This window comes from Anabrus simplex, chromosome 3 (assembly GCF_040414725.1).
Source record: "Anabrus simplex isolate iqAnaSimp1 chromosome 3, ASM4041472v1, whole genome shotgun sequence".
In the NCBI taxonomy this organism is placed as follows: domain Eukaryota; kingdom Metazoa; phylum Arthropoda; class Insecta; order Orthoptera; family Tettigoniidae; genus Anabrus; species Anabrus simplex.
Genome location: NC_090267.1, coordinates 100,360,280 through 100,380,950, shown reverse-complemented (window position 1 = coordinate 100,380,950; position 20,671 = coordinate 100,360,280). Strand labels below are relative to the sequence as shown.

The 20,671-nt window shown below is 39.4% G+C and overlaps 1 protein-coding gene across 4 annotated transcripts in view; it reads right to left on the bottom strand.

The window, feature by feature from the left end:
• LOC136866028 (V-type proton ATPase 116 kDa subunit a 1) overlaps positions 1–20,671 on the bottom strand; it is a 338,604-nt gene that overhangs the window by 114,008 nt on the left and 203,925 nt on the right. For all 4 annotated transcript variants that reach the window (XM_067142636.2, XM_067142639.2, XM_067142638.2 and 1 more), the window contains exon 9: positions 18,798–18,937. In XM_067142636.2, the coding sequence (XP_066998737.2) occupies positions 18,798–18,937 (140 nt within the window). The remainder of the gene's footprint in view (positions 1–18,797; positions 18,938–20,671) is intronic.

Here is a 20,671-nt window from a genome sequence, read left to right as displayed (position 1 = left end):
TACTCATCCTACTTCCCTTCCCCCTCCCTTTCATGCTTTTTCTCTTTCAGGGTTCTGTTTCGATGTATATTGTACACTTCCAATTTGTTCAGCAGGCTTTCCTTTTATGTACCATTGGATAATTATTTGTAATTGTGGCACACCTTTTGGATTTTTCTTCTACTTGCAATTATTTATCTTGTTGTTAAATTATGGTTGTTAAATATATGTTCTATTTCGCATTGTTATTGGCCTAGCTTCTTCCTTACTGCGCGATTTTCCTTGATTTATACTACTCCTCATCATCATTTATTATTATTATTATTATTATTATTATTATTATTATTATTATTATTATTATTCTAGTACGCTGAGCGCTCTACTGTATCGCCATATATCTTTGCATATTCCTCTGCGTACTTCTGATTATTTATCGTTACATGTACTTTTGTCTAAACACGCTACCACCCCGACTGTTATGGTAGCGCTATATTATAGTATGATAGCAGAGGTCCTCCCTCACTACAAAGTGTGTTATCGCATGCACTACCGGAAGCAAAAAAAGAACGATGTACTGCAATGCTTGCTGTAACAGGTGATAGCGGGAAGCTTGCACATTATGTTTTAAAACAAAACGCAATGCCTAAAGTAAAATTTCCGCGAGGGATCCACGTTCGTATCCAAGAAAAGGGGTGGATGGACACTTCACTCCTACGAGACTGGATATGAACGGTTTAGGGAAATATAACAGTGGGTTTTTTTTTTTTTTTTTTTTTTTTTTTTTTGGTGCCGGTATGTCATTATTAGGTACTTACAAGAATTGTACTTTTATTAGTACATGCTTATTTCACTTCAGGTCGTATTGTCAGCTCGTCACGGGAAGAATATTTTTCAGTGTCTGTACTTCAAGCCCACGTGTCCAACTTCCCTGATGTACCCTATATGACTTTTCAGAAAAAATCTCATGTCGGAATTTTACGCCAAATGTAAATTAGTTGAACCAATTGTGTGTATATTATATTTGATGTATCTTTTAAATGTAAATGAATTGTAAACAATTTTTTAAATATACGCACCTGAATTCCTCGAATAATTAATGCATCCGAAGTTTTCGCCAGTATTTTTTTGTCAAAGAAGTGTGTTAATTAGGCGAGAAAATATGGCAGTATACATCAATGGATTAATCCTTTCTGACTGGTTGATATGAACTTTCATACCTATTACAAAGAAAACAATGGCTAAATCTTGTGGAGATTACAGAATCATAAGCCTAATGAGCCATGTTCTCAAAATCTTCCTAAAAATAATACATGCAAGAATATACAGCAAATGTGAATCATACATAGGTAGCACCCAGTTTGGATTCCGTAATGGATTTGGCACCAGAGGCATTGGTAGGGATGCAGATTCTGGTGCAAAGATGCACAGACATGTCTGAATGTATATGCTTGCTTTATCAATTATCAATTATGAAAAAAGCTTTTGACCATGTGAGACATTGTGTATATCCTACAGGATATTAGCATGGATGGTAGAGATAACTGAATTATCGCCAACCTGTTTTGGAATCAGACTGCATCAGAAGGTTGATAACACAAAACTGTGCTATTGAAATAAAGGAGGAAGGCTATTTTCTGAAGCACTAGATGGAAAACAGAATTGTTAATGGGATCACATAATCTGCAATGTGCAGATGATACTGTTCTGCTTGGAACAAGTACCGAGTATCTGCAGACATTACTAAACAGCGTGGTTGAAACAGTTTGCAGCAGGTCTGCAGCAAAAAAGACCAAAGCAATGGTCATGAGTAGGAGCCTTATTTTTTGGTGAAATAAAACTGTTGATTTCGATGTTAAAACCGACACTAATTCGGTAGGTATTTCGTGAAATAAATTGTTATACTGATTGATGTTTCCTGCGAAATCTTCCTTGTAGCAGCATATGGGGTAAATGTAACTAATTTTTTGATAAGGGGTTTTAAAGTAAACCCTTGTAATGTATGATTATTATTAAATCTTAGAAAAACCAAATATGCAAATTGTTATAGAAATAAATATATAAATCGCTGATAATTCGAAATGAAGTTAGGTGATCTGCCCTGTGATATACATTTATACATAGCCTACATTTTTAGACGTTGAATTACTTGTCTCCAAAGTACAAACTAAGCATGGTTTCAACATTAACAGCATGCAGAGTTGTGCGACAGTCAGGAAGTGTCTTTGTGCAAGCAGAGAAGCTCCTCTCGCTGACCACATTAGATGTCTGAAATCATAATGCTTGCGAACACTTGGATGCAAATTCACTGTGGTCTTTTATAAAACCTCCTAAAACTTTGCTAACACTGTCTTCTTTCACTTCCTCAACCAGATGTGCTTTCATTGCATTTTGCAAAGTCATATAGCTCTGGAAGATGTTCATGGATATGCTCTTTTTCCCCCGGTCGGGGATGAGTATCTCAGATGGTTAAGGCGCTGGCTTTCTGACCCCAATTTGGCAGGTCTATCCTGGCTCAGCCCGGAGGTATTTGAAGGAGTTCAAATATGTCAGCCTCATGTCAGTAGTTTACTGGCACGTAAAAGAACTCCTGCGGGACAACATCCCGGTATCTCGGCGTCTCCGGAAAACGTAAAAGTGGTTAGTGGGACATAAAAACAATAACATTATTACTACTCAAACAGGCGATTTATTTACAATAGGCCTACCAATACCGTCATATTTTACAGTAAAGACAGTATTATTTTCCTTTCCTTTTATATTCATTCTCTTCCTAATCCAGGATTATCCTGTTTTTCTAGAGGAATGTTGGCTTGCATGAATGCTTTTTTTTGTGTCTATTACAAATTGCTCTCTATAATTTTTCAACATCTTTATGATCTGTAAAGTATCGTTGATTGTTATTTGCCGCTTAGAATTATGTTCATTTGCTTCATTCTGATTCTCTGCAGTGTACATCGCACGTTTCCACTTTACGAATATTACCGGTACACTATTGGTACATTAGAATATTTCTTGCATCATCAAATATAGTACGCGAACCTTTTCTTGAGCCCTGAACTCCATAGTGCTGAATGGGAACTAGGGCTCAAGAAAAAGTTCGCGTACTATACATAGAACCCCTCACTGTTGCATTCCTCGGCCCTCGAAAAACCTGTTGTGACTTCAGTTTTCGGCATTTTTATACTTAATTGTTGGACATTTGACAAAATGTTTGTAAGTAACGAACTCTCATTCCGCACTGCTGTATCTACGACCGGTCTTGTATCTTGTTACGACCACAGCGCTATTTGCTGTAATCGATAACAGATATTGATTTTTATCGACTGCTTTAGAGATCACGGACCTAAATACACATACTTTCGATAAACAGTGCGTACCGCTTTGTGTGCTTTGTGAGGAGAATATACAGCGCTATGAAGTAAATGAGAAGGAAACTACAATAGTCAAGTTCTCAGAAGCATTTAAACATTTATTGGAGAGCTCTTCCGGTGCCATTTCGGATTTTTCGCACCAAGTGGTGTATATTTCGTGATTATTTGCGCAATTCGTGCAATAAATCAAATTTCGCGATATTTCGCGAGTTCATTTTGCTAAAATACGGTGTTTTTAGTACCTGGGAAGGCATATATAGACAAGAAAGAAGATATAAAAAAAACTTGTGCATATCATTATTACCAAAAAATACGGCCCCTAGTCATGAGCAAACATGTCATTCAACAGGTTAACTTAACAGTAGCTGGCACATCACTGGAGTAAGTCCAATGCTTTAAATATCTCAGCTGCTTACTTGATCACAGCTGGAACAATGCTGTCAAAATTAGATCCTGAATTGAATAGGCAAAGACTGCATTCAAGAGAATGAGCAAAGTTCTCTGTAAAAGGGACTCTAAGATCAATCTCAGGCTGTTTTTTTTATTTTTATTTTTATTTTCTGTCTTACTTTATACTACCGAGACTAGGACTCTAACAGAGAACACTACCACAAAAACTTTGATCCTTTGAGATGTGGTGCTACCAATGCCTGCTCAGAATATCAATGAAGTGCTCCAATGCCTGAACAATGAGCTAGAGGTTCATGCACAACGGCCAGATCATTCGAAATAATAAATATACAGTCCTTCAGAAGTAGGGGAAGAAGGATAATATCTTGGGTTCAGTAACCCCCAAAGAGTTGCTGAGAACAAGAATCAGATTGCCCTGATGAATGCCAACATCCAACGACGATATGGTACAAGGGGAAAACCGCTGTACTTGAATGCACTGTCAGGTGCTGTTTCGTGAAGTTCAAGTCGGGAGATTTTGAACTCTCTGACGACTCCTGTATTGGCTGCTCCCAGGCGCTGAATGACTAGGTCTTGCAGGAGGTCACAGAAAAGGGCAGCAGCCAAATGTGTGGTCAGCTTGCCACACACTTCAAAGTGTCTGGAGAAATAATCAGACTTCATCTGCATCACACAGGGAGCAAGTGGGTACTGCTGGATGCCAATAAAGGAATAGCGAGTGACAGCCTATTTATTGCTGCTTTTGCTACAGAGCAATGTACCCATATTTGATCGAGGTGATGAAAAGTGGGTCCTGGACGACACGCTCAAGCATACCAGACACTAGATGTCACCACTGGACTCTATGCCCCACACCGCCCAACCATCTCTTCACTAACACAAAATCCTGCTCGGTATCTGGAGGATAGGTCGCCAAGTTGTGCATTACAAGCTCCTACGGCTGGGCGAAACCATCACTGTGGACCTGTACTCGCAGCTTTTGGAATGTGCGCAATGGGTACTGAAGCAGAAATGGCCAGTATTGGTTAATCGCAACGCTGTAATGCTCTTGCACAACAACGCTCGGCCTTGTGTGGCGCGGATCACATGGGAGACCACAGCGACTTGACTGGGAGACCCTCTGCCATCTACTCTATCACAGTGTTGCAGCAGGTCTGCAGTGAAAAAGACCGAAGCAATGGTCATATCCAAACATGCCATTCAACATCTTAACTTGACAGTAGCTGGCACACCTCACCAGCGAATGATAAGGAACTTACTGTAAGATCATGTTCACCCATCTGTTTGCATCCAGTACTTGCAGAGACCTGCACCTATAACAGACTAACACCAATTGATTACCACCTTTTCCATTCCCTGAACCACCTGCGAAATGAGGCAGGTGTACAGGAGGCACCTGCAGAACCTCTACTTTTATTTATCACCAAGGCACTGCACAGCTGGAAACATGTTGGCAACAGGTGCTGGATGCAGACAGGGATTACTTTTGAGGACTGAAAGTACATAACATTTACTGTGTACCATCTTGTCCCTGACACTTGAAACTGAACATTTTTGGTTACCTTATAATAGTACGGTGTGGCAAGAGATTTTGTAGTGGCCGTATGATTTAGCATTTTAGCACATTATAGGTAAAACACGAGACCTCAGCACATTTGATCATCATGGGCAGATTACCAGTGCCAGGTGCATGGGCCATTCCATCTCTTTCCAGTAGAGTACAGTTCAAGCTGGGGGTGGTGATTTCCTCAAATGAGCACTGTTCACACGGGGTGAAACAGGACCCCTGGTACATCTGCCAATGTCTCTCACAAGCGAATGATATAGGAACTTACTGTAAGATCATGTCCGCCAAGACAATGCACTGCATCATTCCAGAATTGTGGCAAATTGGTTTGATAAACACTTCATGGACACGAGGATTCTTGCTAGGTCTGCAAGATTACACGACCTTAATCTTACTGAGCATACTTGGATGTGCACACTAGACCCTTCTCTATGAATTATGAGAAGCCGTGAAGCAGTCTTAGATAATTATGCTTCGCCAATGGTTTCAGTGTCTTGTGAAGTTACGAACTACTAACCAATTCAATTCAACTAATTCAATTGCTCATAATTCAAAAGGCTCACATAGGGGTGAACGAGGCAAGTTGACAATGATAGGCTTCTTTTAAACATTCCACTGGAGCATGTTTGTGATAAATATTTTATTACTGCTTATTTTATGCAACATTTCTGCAATGTTCAAAGCTTTTATATTAAAAGTTTCATTTTATGTAAATTTGCCACCTTGCCACAAGCTTGGGGATGCTGGACACAGCAGATAGTAGATACAATGTTATGGAGAATTGTCGATAAATTATTGATACGATGTGCAACTGGAGTGTCATCTCGCACTTTTAATCCAAAATTACGTGCAGGATGTCTGGAAAAAAAAAATTGGAAGAATGAATATGTTAAGCGGGAGTGTGGGAGAAATGGTGTAAAATCTGAGGTCTCCCACCCAAAATCGGGAGAGTTGGCAGCTATGAAAATGATTTAAAAAATAAAATTATATATTTTAAATTTATTTAAAGCAAGTTCTTGGTAAATTTAAAACAACTGTACTCTACATTGAAAATAAAAACTCTGAAGACAATAGTTTTAAACTGGAGTGTACTATGCACATAACACAGAAATCATACACTACCTTCATAAACTGAGTGGTGTTCGTGCCACCTCACTTTACAGTTATCACACTGAAACCCAACTTCATCTGGAAGATGAACATAGTTTTCCTCACACACAGGTCATGTAAAGTTTTCTTGCTACAGATTATTAATAGATTCAGATATGAAGCCCAACTGCCTAGCTACTTTTTTTCTCTGGTTTTGCATTCCTGCTCTTTCTTCAGCATTTCTGGTGCTGGTGATGATGGATGCTAATCTTTGTAGTAGGCCTTTGAGCGTGAGGTAATGGTCGAATATCTATCATTAACAGGGAAGATTCTGACACATGAGCGTTTTATCACAGTGATTACCGACAGCCAGGAACCGAAGGCATATCTGCATGTCCAATATGCTTGTTGTGTAAAAGGTTAATGTTCTTTATAATCCCTCTCTTTGCAGGATCTGTCAGTGCACGGTGAGGTTTTGCAGCATTTTCAGAAATGAGCAACTCAAAGAATGCCACTGTTATATTCTGGAACTTCCAGGTTTCATGGACTTGCTAGGATTCAGTTTAGCATACAATGCAGCTATCATGACTTCACTCCAACCCTGTCTGTTTCCTGACAATTTCTAGGCATTAACGTAATTATCATGAAGGTATGTGTCTCTCTAAGTGTATACCTGGCCTGGAGGTAAGATGAGTAATTCAACTTGCCTCAGGCTGTTTAGGCAGCCATTTGTCCTTAATCGAGAAATGTCTTGCAATCCAGAATCAGTTAACATTGAAATATGTCGGAATACACTAGGATTTCATGAAAATAAAACAGTTAACCCTATCCGTATTACACACTGGTAATAGAAGCTTCCTGCACACACCTCTAAAATTTTAGTGCGACCGTGCCAGACAGATGATCCTCTACCACTGATAATCTCAGACTGAAAGGAATTTCCCTGTGTGTGCACGGAATACCTGTGACAGATCATGCCCAAAGTCACACGGTAGTCAATTTAGCGAACAGAATACAGCCAAAACTGGATAGGATATTCTTTTGGGAACCAAAAAAAAAAATATCAAAGAGGAAACTTATTAAAAACATAAATTACGCTGTTAAATTAATGGTCAGGTTTGAACGTAAAAATAATTACAATAAAAATAAATCATTTACAATTACAACTAATGAAATCAATAAAGAGTAGTAAATTTTAGAAACACCAACATACTAAACATCGAGGAAAAACTTACTTGGAAACGCGAACTATGCAAGTCATTTGCATAAAAATGTTTAAAATGCACAAAATATGTCAAGAATTTGATTCAGAAGAAAGAAACACATGTTTAAAAATATACAAGAGTAACATGAGCAGCATCACTTGTAAGAAACGTGTCTAAAGTAGACTGTTTCTTTTGTTCTAAGTTACATACAAGGGTATCAAGTTTGGTAACTTAATTCATTACACTGTCATACACAACAAAACTTGACACAACATCGCACTATGTCCATGTAGTGCTGTACAGGTCTCACTGGTTCCATTTTAATTCTCTGGTTCTTGCTTGTTACTATATTTATCAATCATCAGCTCTTAATGAAATTTGTCTGCACTTTGCAGGTGGCAACATGTGGCAAAACTCATCTCTTCATCTTCATCTGTCCCAAGCTGGCTACATTATTCATCCATATGATCAGTGCTTTCCATCATTTCCACTGCAACATTAATGGCTGAAAGAATGAAGCCTGCTTTGGGGAAACAATTTTGAATTGTGGTCTCATTTACAGATTCTCAACTACATTTTAAGAAATGCACGACTCCCAAAATTGAGATTTTATGTGAAGCCGTTTCCAGAAAAGCCAACCTCTTTTGCGCGAGCATCTTAGAATATATTTCTGCTTTGTATACCAGATGATATCCTGATCCAAGAGCTTGAAATGATATTTACAGTTTGCGAAAAGAAACACTACACATACATTTTTCTAATAAGATTTATCAACTGGGTCTGCAGCACATCAGTCTATGAACAACACAATTTTCCTCCGTCGCACTCCCATTTTGGCGTCAAGTGATCACAAAAAGTTCTCAAAAATTGATGACATCATCCAAGCATCTATTTGCCATGTACTGGCATGAAAAGGTACATACATTCTTAAAACTGTGTGAATTTTTCCACTTCCCTATGAGTGACGTCAATTTCCCTGTACCACTTTTGTTGCAGCATAATAGCACTGTTAGTCTCTCTTTACTGAGTTTACCTCCATGGCATTTCACACTCTTTAACACATGTTTTATCAGGAAGAAGCTGGAAACATAGTCCTGCTTCAACTCCATTAAAAAACTTTCAGGATAATACAGTGGAACCTTGATTCTCCGTTTTTCGAAGAACCATAAAAAAAATGTGCAACACGGGAAAACTGAAAATCCGGGAACGAATGAACCATCAACAATTTGGCTAAACATCACAAAAATGAAATATGTATACTTATAATCTTACAAAAACCAAACTACAGCCACAATGGGCCTTCTGCCTACGAAGCGACCGCTGTTCGGTCCAAAGGCCTGCAGATTACGAGGTGATGCATGGTCAGTGTGACGAATCCTCTCGGCTGTTATTCCTGGCTCTCTAGACCGGGGTCGCCATTTTGCCATTAAATAGCTCCTCAATTAAAGGTAATTGTAGAATGAGTGAACCTGGAATCAGCACTCATATCCAGGTAAAAATGCCTGACTTGGCCAGGAATCGAACCCGGGGCCTCCGGGTGAAAGGCAGGCAAGTTAGACTGCGGGGTCGGCTTCAAACATTAATTACTGGTACGCGACTTAAAAATCTTGAAACTTTATATTCAGTTTTATCGGGAAAACTGTCAGTTTTCTGAGAACTTTTTCCAGTTCAGTAACTCTGATCAGCCAAACTATTCGAAAAATCTAATACCTGTAATGCCAAGCCAAACCAGAATTTACCACAAATAGTTTTTAATTCTCTAATCTAATAAAATAAAGCACATTAGATACCAAAGCCCTCAACATGATGGCAAATTCTTTTTTTTTTTTTTAATCTTCCATTGTAATTTGGTCATTGGTATACTGTTTGTAGTCAGTTGATGGAAATCTTGTACTGCGTAAATTAGGCTTACATCAAATTTTAAAGGTTATGTTGAACTCTAGAATATGGTTTCGAAGGTAAGTAACCTGAAGTTCTTGAATGCATTATATTAAATTCTGAAAATCACTAATCACAATCAAATTGGAAAGAGAAAAAAATATCATTAACACTTCCGAAATTACAGTTATTCGCGAGCTCAGCTGGAAAGCATGCTCGCTGTACAAGTCGGTACGACTGCGAAATGATACAAAGTTTCTGAATGTAACGTGCGCAAATAAAACAACTGCAGTTTTTATAACATTTAAAGACAAAAACATGAAATTCCCAGTCCTATATTAGGACCAAAATGGTAATAGGCAATCCCAAAACCTCCCATGGCTTTATGTATGTAAGGTGCAACATCTGTTCTGGTCTCTATAACAATCGTATACAATAATATTAAAATACTATATTTGTGTTAATTAAGGAGCAGTTTCAATTCCTGCCTGAAAGCCCAATGACTATACAGTGCCTTGAGGGAAGTGCCTCAAACCTGTTTGGCGATACACTTGACAAAAAGTAAAAAAGGAAAATAAGCAGCTAACCCTGGACATAATGTAGACGTTTTGCAAGTACGAACATTTGACCAAGCTTGTTCAGTCTTTAAGTAGAGCTATCAAAATGCGCTCTGCTTCCTTCCAATTGTTGTGGACACACACTGCTTTACGATTTACGAAGATTCTCTAAACAATACCACCCGAATGCGATGCTAAGATAGTCCCTGATGCAAGTTCATCGCTGATTGCTTTTCCAGTACGGTACAGTACCTCCTCAAATTACCGCCATGACGGGACGTTAACACCAAGATCCATAAGTATGCTGCAGCTGTCCTTTCGCGAGATACAGTTTCTTGAAAAACGCATGATCGAGGATTTAGCGTTGATGGGACTGAAATTTCAGTAAGGTTGATGCGGGAAATCGTTTCTTTGAGGAACGGATAATGCAGGATTTTGACAACGTAAATTAATTAGGATGCTCACGGGACCACATAGTTTGAACAAATAATACGGGAAAACAATTTCCGGAAACATATAATCAAGGTTCTACTGTAGCCCTTTAAGGTTTTCAGTGGTGTCATATCTCTCTTAATCTGAACAGTATTAATATTGACACTGGCATATGGATTTGTATGAAAGTTTATTCCATTTTTTTAAAAACCTTAAAGCCATCCATTAGATGCCTTGAAGTTGCAAAATCCCATTAGGGCAGCTTGGTCCAAATCACTGTTCCATCTATAGGAATATTCAAAGGCCAAGCTTGTTTAAAACATTTCACATGAACATAATCTAAACCTGGAAACTGGCTTTCACAAACCCACTTCATTTGGCTGCTTCCTCCTACCACATAATTGTGTTTAAAGTTATTGTAGGAATGTCCTGTCATGACTGTGTCATATCTGAGTGCCGAGCAAAGAGACTCTAGTAAGTCTCGAATCCGCCATCTCTGAGAATGAAGAGATTGGAAGTAATGGTCTAGAACCTAAGCGAATGTGTAACAATGGCAAGAAGTTACAGTGCTTCGAATATTTAAGTGAGTGGTAATTTTATTTGAATAGAAATTTGAAATATTCATCATCATCATCATCATCATCATCTGCAGTTTCCAGCTGTTGGCCGGGTCTGCTTCGAACATAAGCCTCTCCATCTCCTCTTGTCTTCCCACCACTTCTCCCTAGTCACTCTTGCCTAGTCCTCACCTCTTCTCTGTACACACTCCCACTCCTTTTATCCACCTGTCTCTTGGTCTTCCTCTTGGCCGTTTACCTGTTATCTCCATTTTGTGCATCCTCCTCTGTATCCTTTTCTCTGTCATTCTCTTCATGTGTCCATACCATCTAAGTATAGATGCCTCTATCCTATTTTGTAGTGGCTCTTCTTTTACTATATCTCGAACCTTCCAATTCTCATCCAATCTTGTCACTCCTATCCTGCTTCTCAGAAATTTCATTTCACTTGCCTGTATTCTATTCACGGCTCTCTGACTCATTACCCAAGTCTCAGCTGTGTACGTCAGAATAGGTATATAGTACATCCTGTATATCACCCTTTTGCTTCTATGAGGAACATCCTTGCTCCAAACCAGGCTTCTGACACTTTTCAGGAATGCTCCTGCTTGTCTTTCATGCTCAATTATTTCCTTATCATTTCTTCCACTTTCCTCTATGATACTTCCTAAGTACTTGAAACTCTCTACCTTCCTAAGCCGTTCGCCTCCAAGCATTATCCCCTCTCGTAGGGTCTCTCCTCCTTTCTAGTTGTGATCACTATCTCACTCTTCTGGGCATTAAATTTCATTCCATATTGTTCCACCTCCTCTACCCGAGCATCTAACTGTTCCTGGATATCCTCTTCCTTTTCTCCCCAGTCTAACAGGTCATCTGCAAACATCACTTTCATTTTGCATTCTCCAATTTTCCTTGCCACTTTTGTCATTATCTCGTCCATTGTTACTATGAAGAGCAAAGGTGACAGAGCCCTTCCTTGTTTTAATCCACCTTTTTGCTTAAACCAGCCTGTTCTCTCTCCTATTTTCACACAACTGACAGTCCCATTGTACATCTCCTTCACTCTTTCTATGGTCTGTTCCTCGACACCTTTTCTCTGTAAGGCTTCCCATACCTTGTTTCTACACACACGGTCATAAGCTTTCTCAAAGTCCATAAAGGCCATCACAAGATCCTTACCCCATTCCAATGATGCTCTTGTAGTTGCCTTACTGAGAATATAAGGTCTATAGTGGACCTTCCTGATCTGAAACCATACTGCTCTTCTCTTAACTTTTCTTCCACCTTTTCTGATTCTATTCTCCAGTCCTTGTTTCCTTGGAAGCAAGTTAATATCCATCACCGGCTTGCTAGGCCTGTCGTGACTTCACCAGAGCCCTGTTACCCGCCATCTTTTTCAGGATTCCTGTAGGGCCTTCACAGCTACTGTAGCGGTCTTGGGGTCCACACAGTCCCCACTGTACTTCACCCTCACAAGCTATTCCCCACTTGATGACGTTGCCCATCTCCCACGATGTGGACGATACAATTTAACATAAAGCGAAGTTTAGTGGATCACAATAATTAAAATTATTAGGGGTCCACCTATTCAATACAATGGCACTTATTAGTGTGAATTAATCACATAAGGTACTAGTTTCGGCATAAATATCACCATCGAAGTTTAGTGAAAGTGAGCCCGATGTGTGTGCAACATTGTAAAATATCCGACAGAACGGTGCCAATGTAGAAACAGAAACACAATAGGAAACCTTGAAGAGTAGTTCGAGGAGCCAGTGGAAAGAAATGTCACGTAGGCCATGCGGTGATTTTAACGCATCAGAAAAATACTTTGTTCTAGTGTGTTCCACGACACTCCCCCGTTAGTGAGAGGAACACATGAGCCAATCACACTGAGAGACAACAGAACTTTGTGGTAGTAGGGGATGATGTTCAGGAAGGCACTGGAAAAATTCGAGAAAATAGCGAATAAACATATAAGCTGGAGTTTGGGAAGCACTCAGGGAGAGTCCAAGGGAAATCTGTTACAGGTACCGTGAATTATACATCGTGGCCGTGAACCACAGAGACACAGAGTGAACCTACTCCACTGTTAAAGAAATTTAAGTAACGGCAGAGTAGTGTTATGCTCAACAAACTCATAACTAACCACATAACTGCAGTAAGGAAAAATGGACTTGAGTTGGGGAACAACAGTGTTTAAGCGTACCAAGTTTGACTTTGTGCATCTGCACTTTCCTTCAACTAGACTTCACGATGTCAGAGACGGTTACGGCGTCGCAGAGAGAAGAATCAAGAGAGAAGGTAGATCCTGAACCACGAGCTAAGTATTCACCAAGTTACACAGGCATATTTCAATTATAAATTAGCTTGTCTAGAGAGAATTCGAGAGGACAGAGAATTGAGAAAATCCCTTTCACATATAAAGTTGGTACATATTTGTAAGGACTAGTTTCCTTGTTTATTTGTGTATTTGTAAGGGTGTACTGATGCTTTGTATAATACAGGTGAAGGAAGTTGTAAGTGAATTGGAAGTATAGTCTTGTTATTGCTATAGTGTAAGCTCCCTACAATCGAACCCAAGTCGCCGCCTGTCCAGTTCTTACGATCACGACAGTCCAACATCTGGGCGATTTGCACACATTTCATGTGTGGATTAGCATCTACTTTCTAAATAAACTTTCTCATCATTTGTACACTACTACTACTATTGTTATCATCATCATCATCCTGTAAAACACTATATACATACATACATACATACATACATACATACATGAGGACGGTTTGAAAAGTTCTCGGAATCACTGCTAGATGTCCGTGCTAGAGCAACGAGGTTCCCGCGCAATAATCACACATCCTTTGTGAGTGAACATGTGGCGCGTCAGTGCTCTAGCTGCAGGAGTGTGGTAGTGACGACTCTTTGTTGTTGTTCCCGCGTAGTGATTTGTGACAATGGAAAAAAACTGAGATTCGAACAGTGATTAAATACTTTGTAAAGAAAGGTATGGAAGCAAAGGAAATTCATGCCGACTTTCAGAACACACTAAGGACTCTGCTCCTTCATTTTCAACTGTTGCCAAGTGGACCAGCGAGTTTAAATTTGGTCGGGAGAGCTTGGATGATGATCCATGTAGTGGACGGCCAAAAAGTGTTACAACCCCAGAATTTATCGCAAAAGTGCATAAAATGGTCATGGAGGATCGTCGACTGAAAGTGCGGGAGATTGCTGAAGCTGTAGTGATGTCTTCTGAATGGGTATATTATATTTTAACCGAAGAATTGGGTATGAAAAATTTATCCGCAAGATGGGTGCCGCGGCTCTTGACACTGGACAATAAACGCACCAGATTGGAAATGTCCGAACAAAGTCTGGCCCGTTTTCAGTGCAACCAACAAGATTTTTTGCGCTGGTTTGTGACTATATATGAAACTTGGGTCCACTACTATACCCCAGACACAAAACAGTAGTCAAAGCAGTGGAAACATGCCGATTCACCACCACCAAAGAAAGCAAAGGCAGTGCGTTCGGCAGGAAAGGTCATGGCCTCAGTTTTCTTGGATGCAAAAGGCATTCTGCCGATAGATTATCTTCCTACTGGCCAAACAATTACGGGGCAATACTATGCAAACCTCCTAGACCAACTACAGGAAAAGATACGCGAAACAAGGCCTGGTTTGGCAAGGAAAAAGGTCATCTTTCATCAGGACAACGCTCCGCCGCACACAAGGGTTATTGCCATGGCAAAAAGTCATGAACTGGGGTACGAATTGTTGCCACATGCACCTTAGTCTCCTGATTTGGCACCATCAGACTTTCATCTATTCCCCAAGCTGAAAATTTTCCTCAGTGGACGGAGATTTTCTACAAGGGAAGAAATGACAGCCGTATTGGAGAGGTATTTTGCAGGCCTGGAGGAATCTCATTTTCGAGATGGGATCAAGGCATTGGAACATCGCTGGACCAAATGCATTAGTCTAGAGGGAGACTATGTTGAAAAATAAAAGCAGTTCCACCGAGGTAAGATATTCTAGTACATTCCGAGAACTTTTCAAAGCACCTACGTACATACATATCCCACGTCGTTCCATCTTTGCAATGGGTCGGCGAATGAGGCTTCTCCACCAGTTGCGGTCTCTGAAGTTCTCTCCTTCTTCGATGCTTTCCAAAGTATGTCCTCACTGTTGAATGTCAATCTTCATGTCCTTGTACCCGAGTCTTGGTCGCCCTCTTGGTCTTCTGTCTTCAAGTTTTAGATCATACATTTTTTTTTTTTGGGTAATCTGTTATCTCCCATGCGTCGCATATGTCTATACCATCTCAGTCGCTGCATTGTTATTCTGTCCTGCAGTCTTACAACTTGAGCCTGCTTGCGGATTTCCTCATTACGGACTCTGTCCCTTTCGTGCTTTACCGATCATGCTATGGACAAATATCATTTCTGCTGCCTGGATTCTACTAACATCTTTATTTCTCAGGGTCCATGTTTCCCATAGGTCAGGATTGGTACTACGTTAGAACCTCGATAATTCAAAATCGGTTCATTCAAAATCCCGCCTAATTCGAAGAAGCTCTCGTTCCCGGAAACATGAGATACAGTTTTGCATGTTATTTAAATTGTTTAATTCGAAATACGGATAATTCGTAATTCGAAGTACAATGTCGGCCCTATTACCGAAATTCAGGCTTTTAATTCGAGACTGACTTTACAGTTTAAAACAATAGTATGTTACAGAGTAATTTCAACTCAAAATTTATTTGAGTCATAATAGAACGCATGTTCCGGAACGTGGAGTGGTAGCTTTCCGCACTTACTTCGGTGGGTCTACAGTGCACTTCATGATTGCTAAATTGAATGAAATCGGAATTCTTTTGTATTCAACCTTTTAAGGAACACCGTAATATCACGCAACAGGCAGCGTGCGGAAAAACAGAATCCGCGAACACTGGCGATGCCGATAGTTGATGAAGAAACGTGGCTCATATAATAAAGTCGTAGGCACTGAACAATATTGTCATTGCCGACGAAACTACATTGCTTTATTTTAATGCGAGCCCAAACGGTCTTATGGTTTTAAAGGAGAAAGTGCCAGCCGGGGAATTGTACAAAGGTCGGGGACGGGGGTCATTGTAGTGTGTTGCAATGCACATGGAAGCAAGAAACTTTATCCTCTCGTCATAGGAAAGTTCGATAAGGCACGAAGTTTTAAGGACGTCGGGCATTTTCCATGCCAGTACGAAGCATCTAAAAATGCAAACGGTACAGAAATCCAAAAAATAATGCATATGCACAGGGAAACCAGCATAATTTATCCTCGCCTTCGAATTGTGTGATTTGTTTTCTTTCGTTGCATGAGGTTATGCTTGTTAGTGATTTATCCGTTGACGGATTTATCCAAGTGCATTATTTGAACATTGTAAATGCACCTTGTTGGACACATTTCGGAAATAGTTCTTTCCATGGCATATGAAAAGTTTAAACTGTGAATCGAGGTGATTGCATGTATTAATGGGTCTTAGAACACTTTGTGACGCGGCAAGTGTTTACATTTCTGAAGTACAAGAGAAGTGCCATGGCGGGAAATCGTATAAGTCACAGGAAAGTTGGATTTTAAGGGCATCGGGTACTTTCTGTGTAAATTCAAGGCATCTAAAATGCATACAGTACAGTAATCCAATGAATAAAGCACTTGCCCATGGGAGCCAGCATAGATTTCTCCTCGTCTTTGAATCGTGCTTTTTTTTTTTCTCTTTCTTTCGTTGCGTGAGGTTATGTTTGCCAGTGAGATATCCAAGTGCATTATTTGAATACTGTAAATGCACCTTCTTGGATACATTTTGGAAATAGTTCTATTTCCATGGCATTTGAAAGGTATAAACTGTGAATCAAGGTTAACTGCATGCAGTAACGGAGCTTAGAACATTTTGTAATGCAGTAAGAGTTGGTACCTCTGAATTGCGAATTGGCGGTAAATTCGAAATCACGTAATTCGAAGTCCGATTTTTGAGTCCCAACGACTTTGAATTAACGAGGTTTTACTGTAATAGGTTTCATATATGACTCTCTTACATTTTGTTGGTATTTTTTTGTTCCATATTATGTCTTAACTATTTTGTAAAAGTTGCTACTTGCCTGAATTCTGTGGGAAATTTCCTTGTCTATAGAACCAGTATGAGATAACACTTCCAAGATATTTGAACTGATAGTTCATCTGTAGCTGTTTCCCCGCCATTTCAATGTGTCCCATTGGTTGTCCGTATCTCTTCATGACCAAAACCTCATTTTCTCTTGGCTGAAGGTGAGTCCATATTCTTTAGCAGCTTTTGTCCAGGAGTTTATTTGTCCTTGAAGGTCTTCTTTAGAGTCTGCCCACAAGCATATATCGTCCGCGAACAAGATAACTTTCATTTTCTTACCTCCAATGGTTTGGTGAACTTTTCTCTGAATCTCATTCAACACAGTGATGAAAAGAAGAGGAGACAAAACACCACCCTGTCTTAGCCCAGATTTTATATCAAAGGTTTCAGCCATTCCAACAGATGTTTTGACTTTACTTCAGGTATCTTCATACAAATTCTTGATCCTGTGTATTATGTCATCCTGCATTCCAATTTTCTTCAGTGTTTCCCCATACCTTCTCTCTGTTCACAGCATCAAATGCTTTCTTGATATCCAGAAAGGCTAACCACAAATCTCTGTCGTGTTCATAGTATTTTTCCATTAACTGACGGACTGTAAAAATTAAATCAGTTGTTGATCTCCCCTTCCTGAATCCATACTGTTCTTTGAAGAGGTTCTCTTCAATAAGGGGTCTGATTTTATGCTCTATAATTCTTTCATAAAGTTTACCAACTTGAGATGGTAAAGTGATGCCTCTATAGTTGAAACATTTATTTCTATCTCCTTTCTTGAAAATTGGAATTACGATGCCTGTTTTCCAATCGACTGGTATGTCCCCTTCTTTCCAGATCTTATGAAAGAGTCTGTAGATCCAATGTTTTCCAGAAATGCTCATAGCCTTGATCATTTCTCCATTAATTTCATCAGCACCAGCTGATTTTCCAGTTTTGATGTATTTCCAGGCATATTGTACATCACTCCATGTTAAGTCTAACCTGTTGTCAGAGGCAGACTTGCATGAGATAGTACAGGTACTGTCTTTCTGTAGGTTACATGCAATGCATAAGTACAGTAAGGCTAATTTACATGTTACAAAATTCATCAAAACGTCAGCTGAGCTAGTGATGTGTGATCCAAACCACTACAGACAGACATTCCCTGTATCTGTAGGCTTACATGCTACTTCGCTATGCAGTCAGGGGCTGCAAAATTAAGTTCTCTACCAAATCCTTACCCAAGCCAGTTGTTGCTGGTGGGCTGTGCATACAACGTGACTGGGAACGCTAATTTCAATTTCTTATGATGGGAGTTACGAATGTACTAAAGAGATATGTAAAGGCACTTATTTAGCATTTATTTTATACAACATGGACTGGGACTTGGAATAATGGTGTAAAAACCAGGGAAATGTGCTAGAGAGGGTCATCTTAACCAGTTTCGACTGTACTACAAATATTGTCGATTCGTCATTTTGCCCTGTTTCCCCTACTGTACTGTATTTTTGTTTTAGAATCAAACAGGTATATATGAAGGGTCCTCCTACTGCCATAACAAAAAATTTTGGTTGACTGAAAAGTGACAGTAACAAAGCTGTAGCTAGGAAATACAGAAAATTTCTTAGCAACTTACCTCATTATCAGACTTCTTTGCAGAGAGAGGTTTCTCCTTCCAAACCATCCAAGCAGCAAAAACTGCCATGATGATTCCATGACCCAGATCCCCAAACATGACAGCAAACAAGAAAGGGAAAGTAATAATAGTATAAGGTGCTGCAACAAACAGAAAACCATTCAAAATATTTAATTAAGTGGCACCGAATACATATCAATATGTACCACAATTTATATACAGAATAATCCAAAAATAGAGTACATATGCCCCCAGTTATTAACAGACTGATAACCTTAATTATATTTGATGAGGAATTGATTACTTTAAACACTGGATTTAATTGTGAATTTAAAACAATGCAGTATCTTGGAGAAACCTAGTAAACTTAACCCATTGCCTGGCACTGGCATGTTTCAGCAATTTGTTGAGTGGTCTCCTTTCTCACCGTCTAGGAAGTCTTCAACAAAACTGATGTTAGCATTGTTTCTTTCCTGTGAGGCTCAAAAGGCCTGAATTTGACCACGCATCTGCTAGAACCCTTGAACAAGGGAAAAACCAGTCAAATATTTCAGTTCTGGTTTCAGTGCCATGTTTTCATGTAATCATTGTTGACACATTCCAGCTGATCAACCCAAAGGGGTACTAAATCAAAATTGCGCAGATGATGAAAGTGGCAAAAAATTATGAGTGCGTGAACCCTGTGACAGGGATAGTGAAAGCGAAAATACTGTGATATTTCACCAACAAGAATTTACTTTAGAGGTAATTCTAGAATAAAGATTGGTTAAATTCCAAAACTGACCCATTCAACTTTCTGTAAATCTTCCTGATTTAAGTGAATTCAATCATGACTGAAACAAATCTAAAAGCACTCCAGTTTCTCAGTAGACACGAGTTATCTCCTCACTTGCAAGATCGTCACTACATATTAGATGAAATGTGGACATACTTGGAAAATGTGTTTGACATGTGGACAAATGCGCCAATTAGATAAATTATGGTCCAATAGACCCTTCTTTCATACCCCAAGGTACAGACAAGGAATGTCTTAACGGCGTTTCTAACAGATGAGGAAATTCCTTCACTGTGCAGATAATCTAGCATCTAATCAAGGATAGAATTGTTAAATATGAAATACAGCGAACTGGTAGATGAGAAGGAGCAAGAATAAAACAATGGGGAAAGAACAAGAAAAGGAGATATCAATGTTAGAAATAGAGGAAGCCATACAAAGGATGAAGAGCGGTAAAGCAGCAGAAGCGGTGGAGGTAACTATGGAAATTATAAAAGCAGCAGGACAAATAGGACTACAGTGGCTGTATAGATAATTTAGAATAATCTCGAGGAAGAAAGATCCCAGAAGAGTGGGGAAAGGGTTTAATTATCCTAATATTTAAAAAAAGGTGATAAAAAGGAATGTAATAACTAAAAAGGGATCACCTGTATTGCCCATGTAGCTAAGATCTTTGAGAGAGTATTGGAAGGAAGACTGAGGAGGAAGCTAGGAGAAATGGAAGAACAGAATAGTTTCACAAAGACAGATCAACATTTGACCTGATCTTTACATTAAGACATATGATAGAGAAAAGATGGGAGTTTGGAAAAGATATGGTGATGACATTTTATTGATATTGAGAAAGCTTATGACAGTGTGCCCAGACAGTTGGTATGGGGCACATTAAGAAAGAACAAGTTAATAGAGTGGAAGTAGAAATGATAAAAGCTATGTACAAAATTGTGTTAGTAGTGTGAAGACTAGTATAGGAAAAACAAAACGGTCAAAAGTTTAAACTGGTCTCTGGCAGGGAAGTGTCCTATCCCCCATACTATTTGTTACCGGGTTTTAGCGGTAGGTAGAGGTGAAAGAAGGTGCGGGTGTGAATGGATCTCAA